At 41.7% G+C, this 12,964-nt stretch overlaps 1 protein-coding gene across 1 annotated transcript in view; it reads left to right on the top strand.

Annotated features, from left to right (window-relative positions):
• Window positions 1–3,617: 3,617 nt before the first annotated feature.
• Window positions 3,618–12,964, top strand: part of fmn2a (formin 2a) — a gene marked incomplete at its 5' end in the record, with an annotated part of 35,559 nt that continues 26,212 nt past the window's right edge. Inside the window, 3 exons of the mRNA XM_083988586.1 lie at window positions 3,618–5,835; window positions 8,635–8,798; window positions 12,678–12,830. Of these exons, the coding sequence (XP_083844712.1) occupies window positions 3,618–5,835; window positions 8,635–8,798; window positions 12,678–12,830 (2,535 nt within the window). The remainder of the gene's footprint in view (window positions 5,836–8,634; window positions 8,799–12,677; window positions 12,831–12,964) is intronic.

Here is a 12,964-nt window from a genome sequence, read left to right as displayed (position 1 = left end):
ACACTAACTAGGGAAACTAAGGAACACTTTGTTAAGGGCCACCCATCTTTGGTATAGTAGAGCAATGTCGGCCTCTAGTGGTTCTTGATAGGCTTGTTGTCCAGGAACATGTCAGTCCAGCTGCTACAGTGCAATTCTGCCAATATGAAAACAAAAATGAGACTCTTTATTAAGATTGTGCAGCTGTTACACATACTTTAAGTAGTTTGGTTTCATGAACTATAGCTAATAGCTTTAAAATTAAATTCAAAATATCTATTTGGCATGTAAAAAAGATTTACAGTTATTACAAGTACGGTATTTAATTTTATGTCCTCATCTGATTTTTTTTTTTTTTTTTAATTTCATTTAAGGGTGAATTATTTCTTCTTTAAAATTACAAAGCCATTGGTGTGTAAATATAATTGATGATACCTGTCTTGATCTACAGTATAGTACATCAGGTTTTTCTATATAAAAGCTGGGCAAACACCACATACCAACAAAAGGCATAAGGATGCCAGCTAAGGCAAAAATCTATTTTAATTTTTATTTGTAATGCACATTATGTTATTCTTATCTTAAGTAGATGTTTTTACATTGTTGCTGCACCCAAATCTTTCAGTATGAGTATTGTGCAAAAGGTACTGGAGATAAACTGCATCAAGGCAACTGGCATACTGAGGAATGACTAGTTTAGATTCTGTTGGATACACTGGTCATGCATAATCGTATGACGTCTAAGATGTATGCAAAAGATGTTAAAAAGTATCCCATGCCTGTCAACAGTGGGTATTTTGTCTGCTTTCAACACAGTGTGCTCCGGTGTCATAATAGCCTACACTCTTCATCAAAATATGAGATTTTTGTATTTAAATATTGGGAATGTAAACTACCAAAATGGTGAACACAAACATTTTGTTACATTTCAAGTATGCCAATCATACTCATATTTTAAGTCAATAAACAAACAAAAAACTTTTTGACAGAAATTATTTGTTTTTTGTGACAAATGTTTTCATTCATCTTTATCTTGCAGGTAAATCCACTAAAAACCATGTATTTATCTGATGATATCTATTTTTATGTTAGTGTGTTTTCTTTAATTCCTCTCCTTCATAATGACATCACTGCGTAATTCACATCTGAGATCAGTTTTATGCTGCAGCCACTGAGAAGATAACTAGAACCAGTTTCAGTCAGGGCTGTCATTTGTTCTCTATCAGCTGCAGATATGTGCGGGTGGTATTTATACGTATTGTAGCCTACTATCACAGTCCATTAAGAGCCATTAAGTTATTTTAATTTCAGTGCAAGCCACAAATCTCTACCAACTGTGCAATATCAGGCTGTAATGACGTATTTGGACATGTTCACAGTTGTTGTAAAGGCCTTCTTTGTTTCTGGGAGATTTGTTCTGAAGAATATGCTGCGATACTATTACATAGTCCTTAGAGCTTCCAAATCTGATTTTTCTTTCCAAACCAAAAATAATGACAAAGATGTTTATTGGTATTCTGAAATAGTCTAGACTAGTCTATTCTTTTAAATCCAACTAGCAGCGACTTTAATAAGTATGACCTTGTTACCTCATCAGGGCGCTGTCCGTGTCCTTATACTGTAGAGCATATCCTGCCACTTAAACAGAAGGTATATTCATTCATATTTATGAGCATCCACGATGCCTTCATTCAAAAGCAAAGCAAACTCTTTTATTATACATTGTTCAGTGATTCTCCACCACGCTTCACTGAGAGTTGTAGGCAATGCGTCTTTGAAATTTACACCTGGTCATTAAACCTTTAATAGAAACCGCAGGTGTCTGTTCCAGAAAGTAAAGGCTGACAGAGAGTTTTACTGTGTTGTGCTTCGCCTTGAAAGTGGTTACATTTGTGGAAAAGAAAAGTCCTGTCCATGATGGTGATAGTTTTAAATCACAAACAACCCAAGCACAGTCACTGCAGCTTACATTTTTTGTGAATGTTGCCAATCTAATCTAATTAAAATGAAATGAAAAGATAATTTATCCTGTAGTGTGTCCAGTCTGATCAGAACCTTTTGAGATCAACAAGTCCCAGACATGTGGTGACGCAGCTGAAATCAATCAGTTGATTGGAGGGAGGGACTTAAAAGTGGCACCAGAGAGCAACCAACCACAAGTAGCAAGCAGATCAGCCTGATAATACATGTGGAGGTGGAAGCTTGGTTCTAGTTTTCTGTTACATAATGACTATGGTCATCGTCTGAGTTTAACCAGAAACTGAATAAACACAAGTGTGGTCTTTGACTTTTGTGTGTGTTCCCATGATGAGGCCTGATGAGGTTAGTGAGGGGAGTGTCAGACAGCGCTAATGGGAGATGGCCAAGGAGACCAGACATGTGATGAGGCAAATACCAACTTCATGTGACCCATGGCTAAGGAGCGGCTCATAGGGGAAGACAAACACCCATTTGTGTTGTTTTCTTCAGTCATCGCTGAGGAGAATCCACCAGGCAGGCAAGTAGACTCATTTATAATGTAAATCTTTAAGTCAAGCTAAGAACCGACAACGTTTTCAACAGTTTTTTTTGTTTGTTTTTTTAAATATCTATACATTCATTTTAATTCATTGCAATGTATGATGGTTTTTAGAAAGAGGAGACCACATCCTGTTCTGAGGTATTCGTGAGGGAGAAAAAACTTTCATCAGTTATTGAGGATGTGGACAGATACAAACTTAGATGAATGTCTTAGCTAATCATTCCTGGCATATCTTATTTTGTTAAATTGGGATCCTTTTTAAGAGAATGCATGTCATTTATTTTTTTAGATGTGTGTAATTTGCTCGAGAAACACTGAAAAATGTACACATTATTTTAAAGTACTTAGATTAAGAAAGTGGTGGCAATATTTATAATTAATGATGATGTCCTTTAACTTTGTCGGCATCAAGGCCTGTGTGAGAACTGATGAACACCCATGCACGCCCATGGGTGTTCATCAGTTCACAGACATGTATACAAATGTCCAGATTAAATGTTTTGAGGGAATATGTTTTCTCTCAATAATAACATTATTTATATATAATTTGAGTGAAAAAGTTAACTTTGATATTGACTGTTTTTTGCAATATGATTTTTATTCGATATTTGGTATTATTCATATTGCCACTGTGGATAGGTCTGACAATTAAGTTCTCTGCTATTCACTTGTTGTTTGATCTATTAAATTCAACACCCAAATCAAAGAAGACAGTAAACATTCACATTTGAGAAAGTTGAAACAACTAAATCTGTTTTTGTTTATCACAGAAACTGTTTCTCATTTCAGTTGCCATTTCATTTAGTACAGATCAAGTAATTGACTGAGTGATTGATTATTTCAGTAGTGTCATGTGAATCTCAATCTAGACAACAGTTTGTTTTCAGTACAAACATAAAGTGTGCACACTGCACGGCAGCAGGAGACATAAGATGTTGTTCTGCACTAATCTTCAGCTTTTACCTTATGACCCCACTAAGAACAGATTTTCTATCCTCTGCTATTGTGAAGCTTAACTTGAATATAAAGTGAGTCAGTATGAGTTTAACTTGTTCTTTTCTCTGCACCTCAGCCTCTCTGGCTCCTCTTCGCTCTGGATGAAGCCACAGTGGTCAGGATGCAGACTATCAAAACAGTGGAGACCCAGGTGCCCTTTCTGAAAGAGAGTTTCTTTACTACCACCTTTAAAGGAAGGAGGAAGAGCAGTGTCACCAACATCCTCCGTAAACAACAGCAATCAGTCAATCAACCGCAACAGTTCCTTTTAGAGCATCACCAGGAGCATCCCAAGCAACATCTCTACCCCCCGGGCGAAAATGGACAAGAGCAGTGCATTCCAGAGCATCCACATCGTGCCCGCTCGACCAGCAGCCCGTTATGCAAGTCAGCCGAGCACGCAGGAGCAGATGGGGATAAAGAGGAGGGGCAAAAAGAGAGAAAGGATCAGAGAGCAAGAGAGGCTGTGCAGGGGAGGGATGAAGCAGTGAGTGGTAGTGAGTCTGTGACTGTCAGTGCCAGTCTCCTCCTCCTTTCATCAGCAGCATCAGCATCAGCAGCACCGGGGGAGGCAGCAGCAGCATCATCATCATCATCCTCATCATCAGCAGCAGCAGCACAGCAGCCTTCAGCTGTGGTGAGCAGACAGCAGGGATTAGGCAGCTCTGAAAGCGCTCTATCCAACAGAGGACCAGCATCAGTAGCAGCCCAGGAGGACGCTCAGCATGCCCAGTCTCGACCCCAGCAGTATGGCCTGTTAGCCAAGGGTGTCCGCCTGCTCAGGAACATGGGGAACCAGGAGGCAAAGCAGAAGAAAGGAGGAGGAGGAAGTGCGGGAGCAGCAGGGGATGTCTGCGGTGATGGTGATGCTGAAGTGGACAAGAAATCCAAAAAGTCCCACAGCAAGATAAGTAAAGGAGGAGGCGAGCAGAGTGGTAAGAAGAAGCCAAAGTCAGAGTCAAAGGGTTCTGTGTTTGCAAGCATGAAAATCAGGAAGAGTCTATCCAAGTCTAAAGGGTTGTCCAAGGAAGACATGGTGGAAGACGGGAGGTCAGCACCCTCTGATAAAGCAGGGCTCAGTCCCGGTGCAGAGGCGAGCCTGTCAGCGGATGAGATGGGGATGGGATCCGATGTCGAGGGGGATCTAAGCTGCTTGCCCACGGATAGACACCACTCTATAGCAGAGGAGATTGGCCGCAAGACGAGCTCAGGGTCAGATGCTGACCTCTACAGTTTTCACTCCGCAGCAGGTGAAAATGAAGACCTGCTGTCCGACATCCAGCAGGCCATAAGAGACCAGTGTGTGCCTGGCGACAGGGCGCTGGAAATGGTAGCCGGCTTGAGCTCTGAGGGGGGCAAGGCCCTTGAGAAGGTGTTAAAACTGGAAAGAGAAGTAAGTGGAGAACAAGAAATAATTGCAGAGTGTGAGAAATTAAAGAACGAAAGCCATGATATACCCATATCGAGAAATTCATCCGGTCCAGGGTCTCTGAGTGAGAGCGGTCCACCCTCGTCGGCCCCAGACACAGAGAGAAGCAGTGGCAGCCTTTTCCCAAAGACTAACAGCACCTACAGCTTCCCCGACACCACAGCCACCACCACCTCATACGAGAGTGCTGAGGAGCCCCAGGAAGACCTGGAGAGCCCGGTTTTCCACCCACAGCACTGTCAAGGTAATCAGGCTGCACAGAGTAAAAACATATGCGTGCCAAGTGTTCGCTTGGATCCTGTGGTGGCAGGGCCAGCGCCGATGGGGGCTCACAAAAGCGTCAGCAGCATGGACTTGTCTATAGAGAGGGAGGAGGAGGAGGGAAGTGGGAGATGGGACTTCATGTCCCTGAAGAGGAGGAAGAGTAGTATGTCTATCAGTCAACTGACCCCAGACAGCCCGCTTGCGTCCCAACCTAGACGGACGTCCTCCAGCTCATCCTCTACTGTTAAACTCTACCCACCAGTCCACCCCTCCTATGTCAAGACCACCACCAGGCAGCTCACCTCTCCAATCGGCTCCCCCATCACCAGCCCCCATGTGCCCAGGAAAACAGATTCCCCTGTTGCTGCTGCAGTGGAGTCCAGCAGCACCCGGGGATTTAGGAGGCGTAAGCAGAGGTCCTGCTCCATCGCCGGGCCCCTCAGCGTGTCTGCAGACTGGTCCCCGGAGCTGGATGAGCCAAAAGGACAACAGGGTGGTGGTGGTGGTGGTGCCAAATTCCCAGAGCATGAAACACAAGAGAAGAGTCACGCAGGTGGGACTTACTGGACACTGGGCTCCAGGAGAGCACATTATGGGCGGCAGAGCTCCACCAGCAGCACAGGGCCCTATCTGGACGTCTTCTCTGGTGAGTCACACAAGCAACAAGTAACTGAGCTGTTGCCACACTTAACAGCTCAGTCACAACAGGTATAAAGGACTGTTATCAAAATGTAGATTAGAGTGTTGGTTTGGTGCCTGGTCATTTAAAATAACCCCACTATTCCCCATCTTGGCCATCATCATGGATTATGGGTGGCAATGTGGCATCTGATGTGTGATATCATCTGTCTTAACCACAGACATGGCTCATTTGTTTATAAAGACCCACAGTGTTTTGTAATGGCTCTCTGTCTGGAAGGATTTAGGGCACCGGGGGGTCTGTCTCAGAGGAAGTAATGAATGAAGAGGCAGAGAAGAAAGGATTAAGAAAAGTCCCCCGGACTATGGACATCTGGCCGGTTGATGTCATAGCGTTACAATATGGAACAAACCATTAATTTATTAGCTAAAGCCCATAGTATTTGCATGAATTTAGATATAAATCACACATAATGAATAAAGCTGGTCATGTTATATAATTTTTTATTCAACAGGCAACAAATCCCATTCGTTCTGCCCCAGCCCATCTGCAACGCTAAGCTCCAAGCCTATAATTAATATAGTCTAATTAAAAAAACCTAAGTTGTTCCCAAAACCAACAGAGCACTGTAGTTCTTACAAATTCAGGACAACAAGGAGTAAATAGTGCATTGTGCGGGGACTATTTTCAGACACTGAACATTACGTATGCAGGGGAAACAACAGTGCCCATGTTCATAGTAATGAAGGAACATGTCACCCAGTGGTTTCATTCATTCATGTGTTTTTTCCTTGTGTCTCAACAACAATGGGGGTCTATGACACAGAGGACTAACCTACGTCAGGGTTTAGTTGATTCCAGTCATAGTGGGACCAACACATTGTTGGTTTTGGCTTTTCCACAGAATTCGTTGACAGTATAGAGAAATATGGAGCGTTGGTAGACGTGACCCTTTAATTAAGCGGATGATCGTCATTCATTTTATTGACTCCTCCGCTCTCATTAAAGCAACCTTTTCCTGACCTAGCCCCGCACCATGGGAGAACAAGAATCCTTTCCCTAGAATATTTTCCTATTGTTTGTGGGAATCCACTGTGGGCCTGATGTGATTCACATTAGTTTTGCTCCAAGCCTCATCCCCGTTTGACATTATGCAATGGTATTGTGAAATGATTATGGTAATTGCCCAGTGATTTAAATCCTAATGACTTACAAATTACATTCTACAAATTATCACAGCAGGAACAGTAAAGTTAGGATTTAAAAGTACAATAGCTCATAAACCAACATGAAACAGTGGGCGTTCTTTATTGAGAAGTGTTTTGAGAACAAATGCCACCTTCTAAATAAACAATGCCACTCTGTCCTCCTTTCTGTTGTGGTGTCGTTCAAGAGCTCAGCTGCTCTCCACTGTCTGTGCCTCATAAATCAGAGGACCCAATGACAACACTGCCATCCACCCACGGCAATGCCATCCTCTGATTTCAGTGGCCCAGACAAAAAGACACAGACACACACAAACACACACACAGACACGCGCACAGTGCAAGCTTGTGGATGGTAAACCCAACTGACAGTTCGTCTACATGACAAAAATAAGTCATGATATAAGATCCACACAGATTTTATCAGCTGACTTTGTATCTTCAATCCCCATTAACGTCAATTTCAAGATATATGCTGTCGTGTTTTTATTCACAGTATTCTGCCTATTTCAACGCTCTCTCTCACCCCTTTTCAGCACTTCATGTGATACTGATCAGTTCAGCATATTATCCGGGTCACATATGGCCCTTAGGAGAGACTTGGAAGAGGAAAAAAACATTAAATTTAACTGCCAAAAAGCTGACAACACATTCCCTGATATTGATCCAGTGTCAAATCAGTTCAGGTTCAAACATTTGAAGCCAGAATTTGTGTTTTGTCACAAATTTCTTGAGATAGTCAATTTTCAATGTCAGACATCATTTGTGTCTGTCCTCAAAATCCGCGAATTAATGTGTACAGCCAGGACAATGAGTCATGGGACTTCTATCTGTTGATTCACATGGTTTGAAAGATATCAAGTTAGTCTAACAATATTACAAACTCATTGCTGGGTTGGTCCTTCTGAAGTAACAGAGCTGTATTTTCTTTCAGGCTCCACATCTTTTCATAGATGTCAATATATTTTCCATCCCTAGTGACTACTTCTACTCCCGCTATCATCAAGAAACTGGATTCTTCCTTATCTCAGATCCAGAACTGCTCTGGGACTTTGAGATCAAGACAAATTTCAATAATATTTCTCACTGCTCAAACTTGTTTTTCTCCCTCCCTCTGGTTCCAAGAGCAATCTGTTTGTTTTTTCCCCACTTTATTTTATTCAAATTCAGAATGGGGCCTCACAACCACAAGGTTAAACCATGTGTGTTTTCTCTGTTTTGACCAAAACACACTTTTTGGTCTACTAGTTCATCCATCTTAGTTTTTAAAACCAAAATAGAAGTGATATTATTGTAGATGCAGTGTGTGGTAACGTGCATCTTGAATATGATTAGGTTATTCTTCGTGCTGCGCAATTAACACCATCTTTCTTGTCACCCACATGTAAACGGTGTGAAAAGAGCTTGTAAATGTAGGTGTTTAATTATCACATCTGAAACTGAGACATCTCCATTTAACTCTTTATGATATCAAAAAATATTGCAGTCCAGAATCAGGATGTACAGTTTATGTCTGAGCAGCCTTCTCCACATTGAAAATGGAGCTCTGGATTCCTCAGGCCAGCTTCATTCCTGCACTTCATCTCTCTTCTGTTCTCAGGTCGCACTCTGTTGGAGAGGCTGTGCATGAATCATGAAGGCGGGTCTGCAGAAGAGGAGGCAAAGGAACTGTGCCATCGAATGTTGGGCCAGGGTGTGTTGAACCCATTCAGCGACGGCTCCCCAGAGCTCCACGGTGACAGCAATGCCTCAGGAGTCTTTAATGTAAGACCTTTCACTTCACTGCCTGTCATTACACAGTTTTACAAAAATGACACAAGTTTCATTGGTTTTGCTTGACCTGAAACTGAATTGGCTTTTCTGTTTTTGATCAGACTGTAGTTTATATATTTTTCTTTTATCTTAATTTTGAAACTACCAAATTGTGACGTACCTCGTTCGGTGATTGTCCGTGGGCTTGAGAACAGAGAACATGGTTTTTACATTCCCTCACTTAACCTTTTCATAACGTTTCATTGTCTGAAGACAGTACAGCACTGGCTCCTACACAAAGGAGAACATGTGCTTATCAGATGAAATACTCAAAGAATGCAGTAGTCATTATCTTACACGCATTTTACAGAGGCAGTTCAAAGCCTGTGTGCGTGCATACCATATACAGTATAACTCTGTGTTACTGTGATTCATCTCGGACACATTTCATTATCTGAGGAGCAGTGGTGCATGTAGTCCGGGTGACCATGTGAAAGTTGATTTCATGAATCTTTAATTCTTCATTCCAGTAATGCTTTGCTCAGACCTAATCTCATGTGCAGCACATTCCTTTTGCCACAGTTCACCACAGCCACTGTCAAAGCCATTTCTGTCAAATCCCCCCTCTAGCTGCGTTCGTCTGGCTGAACTTCACGTTGGTTACACTACAGGTTAGAGTTAAGGATGTATGACTATGGGGAAATTGTGTACAATTTGTGTTGTCATAGTTATAGTGTTTAACATTAACTGTCTCTTAATTTAACAATCTAACACTGTGTGACTATAGTTCACCACTTTGGTCTAGACTGTTACCGACATTCGGCCCCCAGAGGATAAATTTGACCTTGGTGGTTTCCCCCTGACTTTTCCTCTAGCGCTAGCATGAGATTGACATTTGTGGTGTTGTAGCCTAGTCTTGTCACTTCAGCTTACCATACTTTATTATGTGAATGTAATTGCTGAGAGGGCTGGTTGACTGTGGGGGGGCTATCCTACCTTTAGTGGAGTAAACAGCCTCACATCTCCAATACATTGGTTTATAACCAGATAGGCTACCTGCAAATCTGTTTGTATCCTATTTTGTGTGTTGGCAAATTTCCCCCCAGGGGGATAATAAAGTCTACTAACTATAACTAACTAACTAATCTAGTGACATTCCCCATAGCTTCATTTGCATTTTGTGTTTAGTGCTAATTAGCTAATGTTAGCAAGTTAATATACTAAACTGTAAGCTTCATAGCTACCGTTGTCATCATGATCATGTGAGCATAGCCACTGATATCTGGCTGTAGGTCTCTATTTTAATCTCTTGAACATGCACCTCCCCCACAAAATGTACATGCATGGACATACACATTATGCTCATCTGCATACCTAAACACACAGGGAAAAAAGGATTTCATGCATGCCCTCAATCTGTTTTTATTCTAATAAAAACAAATCACAAACCTCAAACATCTACATCTTGTGCAGTGTGCACTCACATTAAGGCCTTTATGCTTTTTTTTTTTTTAATTATCTACAGCTTTCCACAGTTGCATGACTGTGTTTAAGACACATGTGCACATATACAAAAGGACAGCCCGAGACACCCATACATGTTCAGACGTTTCCTCGCATGGCTGGATTAATACCACTCGCTCTGACACTCACTTAGTCACACACACACACACACACACACACACACACACACACACACACACACACACACACACACAAAAGCACACATACACACATCTGTGCTTGCGTAGACCATCTGCTGACCGCGTTATGTAATAACTCCACGTGCCCTGGGCTCAGGCTGCTCTTCCCCAGCAAAAAAGCTCCTCACTCTCTTGGCTTTGCCTGGAGTCCTGCATTATTCAACTTGACCAAGAACAACCTTTGTTATTGCCATTGAAAGTACAGATCTCCTTGTTATTGCTCCCTGTCTTACAGCTAATCTCCCTTTTCAAAAATAAATCATCAGTCTGTCTTTGCTTCTCTGCAGCCCTTTCACTTAAACCCATTTAATCTCAAACCTTTATACTCCCTTCCTTTTACAGTTAAATTCTTTTTTGGAATTAATCACCTACTGCATCGCTTCTGTCCCCTCTTTCTCCATCTTCCTTTCCTTTTATATCCACTTGTATCTCTCATCTCCTATTTGTCCTCCACTTTGCTACCTAAATATGGCATTGTATCCTATTTCACCCCAGTATTTTTGCTGGGGTGAGGAAATGTATGATTAGTCTGTTTCTTGTTCTGCAAACTGCCTGAAATTAAATACTCCCATCACCTTCAGTCAGTCCAAAAATGGGATTTGGGAGAGGACCTCGGCATAAATCAAGTGTCATCTCTTTTACACTTGGCAAAACATGGCTTAGTGGAGAGGCACTAATGAGTGGCATTGGCTTACGTCAGTCTGGCATGCCTTTTGTACCTTGTGTGCCCGGCTCTCTTATGGCTGTAGGTCAGGTTACCACAGTTCAGCTAATGGGTTTTGTCCTGAGAGAAACACTCGGAAAACATCAGGCTACGTTGGGAAATGTAGGCTTCAAGTCTCAGAAAAAGATGGCATATTTGTTCTCATCCATGATTCATGTGCACATTAAATCTTTACACACATTAAGCAGATTTATGTGATGCTAACATGCCACACTAAAAAACAGTGACTGTTAGATATGATTCATCACAATGTGGCACTAAGCTCCGCATGCTACTTTCTGTAGAAAAAAAATGACTTGGTTTGTTAAAATGTAGGTCACATAAGTATTTAGGAAAACTACAGAAAGAGCAAAATAGCTTTGGGGGTATCTTGGCTTTGATATATCTTACCTTTGCATTGGGTTAAAAAATTGTTCATTATGGCATCCTTTTAACCTCACAGTATTTGTGGATGTCTTTGCAGTCATTACAATAAATACTGTGACATAACATAAATACAATGCACTAATTCTCTGTTTATAATTAGTTGTTTGTTTGATGTGATTAAGACGGTACTATTGGAGACACATGTTTAACCATACATTAAAAGGATTAAGCCGTTTTTATGGAATACACACCAACACTGGTGTGCTCATAAGCAGTTCTAGCTGAGCATCTATTTGCAATGGACAATGACTGACACATCCATAAACTTACATGCTGCTTGTGACTATGCAGTGGTTGGCCTGTCTTTGTGTGGCTTTTAGTGGGAACATTAGGAGAAAAAAAAAAAGCCTGCTGCCAAACAAGCTGTGTGGTTGCGTACTGTATTGCAGCATCTTGACGGCAGCATTCCATACAAATGTCCAAGTGGTCATGAAGTGGACCATTTGAAGAAAGGGGGCGAAGGAATGCAGTAATAATTCTTTCAGTGTGTTCTTGGGCTCAGTTTTTATCTCTTACCACAAGTGAATAAGGTCCAACAGCAATCCCCAGATCTTTTAGTTATGTCCAGCGGCGACATCATATTTCATGTTTTTGTTGAAGGCAAAATGGGAGACAGGGCAGCTAACTTTAAAAAACAGAGATCATCAAAGTAGGAGTCATTAAATATTGTTCATTTGTACTTGTAAACAACACTACAAGACTATGAGAAAACAAGCAAGAGCCAAGAATTGGCTTTCATGGTCTGTTTTTTGGACTGGGTGCTACATTGACTATGCAAAGAGGGAAAAAAAACACTTTTTTTTTTTTTTTTTTTTTACTGCTGCTTATTATCCACAAGTGTTTCCACATTTGAGGCTTGCACAAAGAGCTACCACTTAACTCATATCCCAGGTGGATGTTATTTACCTTTAATCATGGCTGTAAACAGAAGGCACTAGTCCTCGGAGGGAGCGAGTAGCTTTTAAGCACAAACATCTGACCTTGACTCTGATCTCTTTTACAGTATATGCACTTGCTTGTTTTCTAAACCTCATGCAGGAGGAGCAGCTATACACCTGGGCATCTGTAGGCCTGCCAGTGTCTTCCCACCTGTGGGAACTCTATGGGGGGCGAAGCACAGGCAGAGTGCAGAGCTTGAGATCTCCTTTGAATCAATCATCAGCGAAGACACCAGGAGCTCTGTACTCCCAGGTTGGTTGTATCCTCTCTAAATATTTAATAATGCCTTTGCCCTGTCTGCACTGTGTGCGTAACACTAGCTTTGATTTATGGCAGAGCCTTTTTGTTTTACTGCTAACATCAGGCAGAAGCTCCTTTGCAGTTTT

The sequence above is a fragment of the Trachurus trachurus genome, assembly GCF_905171665.1.
Source record: "Trachurus trachurus genome assembly, chromosome: 15".
NCBI classification, from domain to species: domain Eukaryota; kingdom Metazoa; phylum Chordata; class Actinopteri; order Carangiformes; family Carangidae; genus Trachurus; species Trachurus trachurus.
This window is presented reverse-complemented; position numbering and strand designations above follow the sequence as displayed.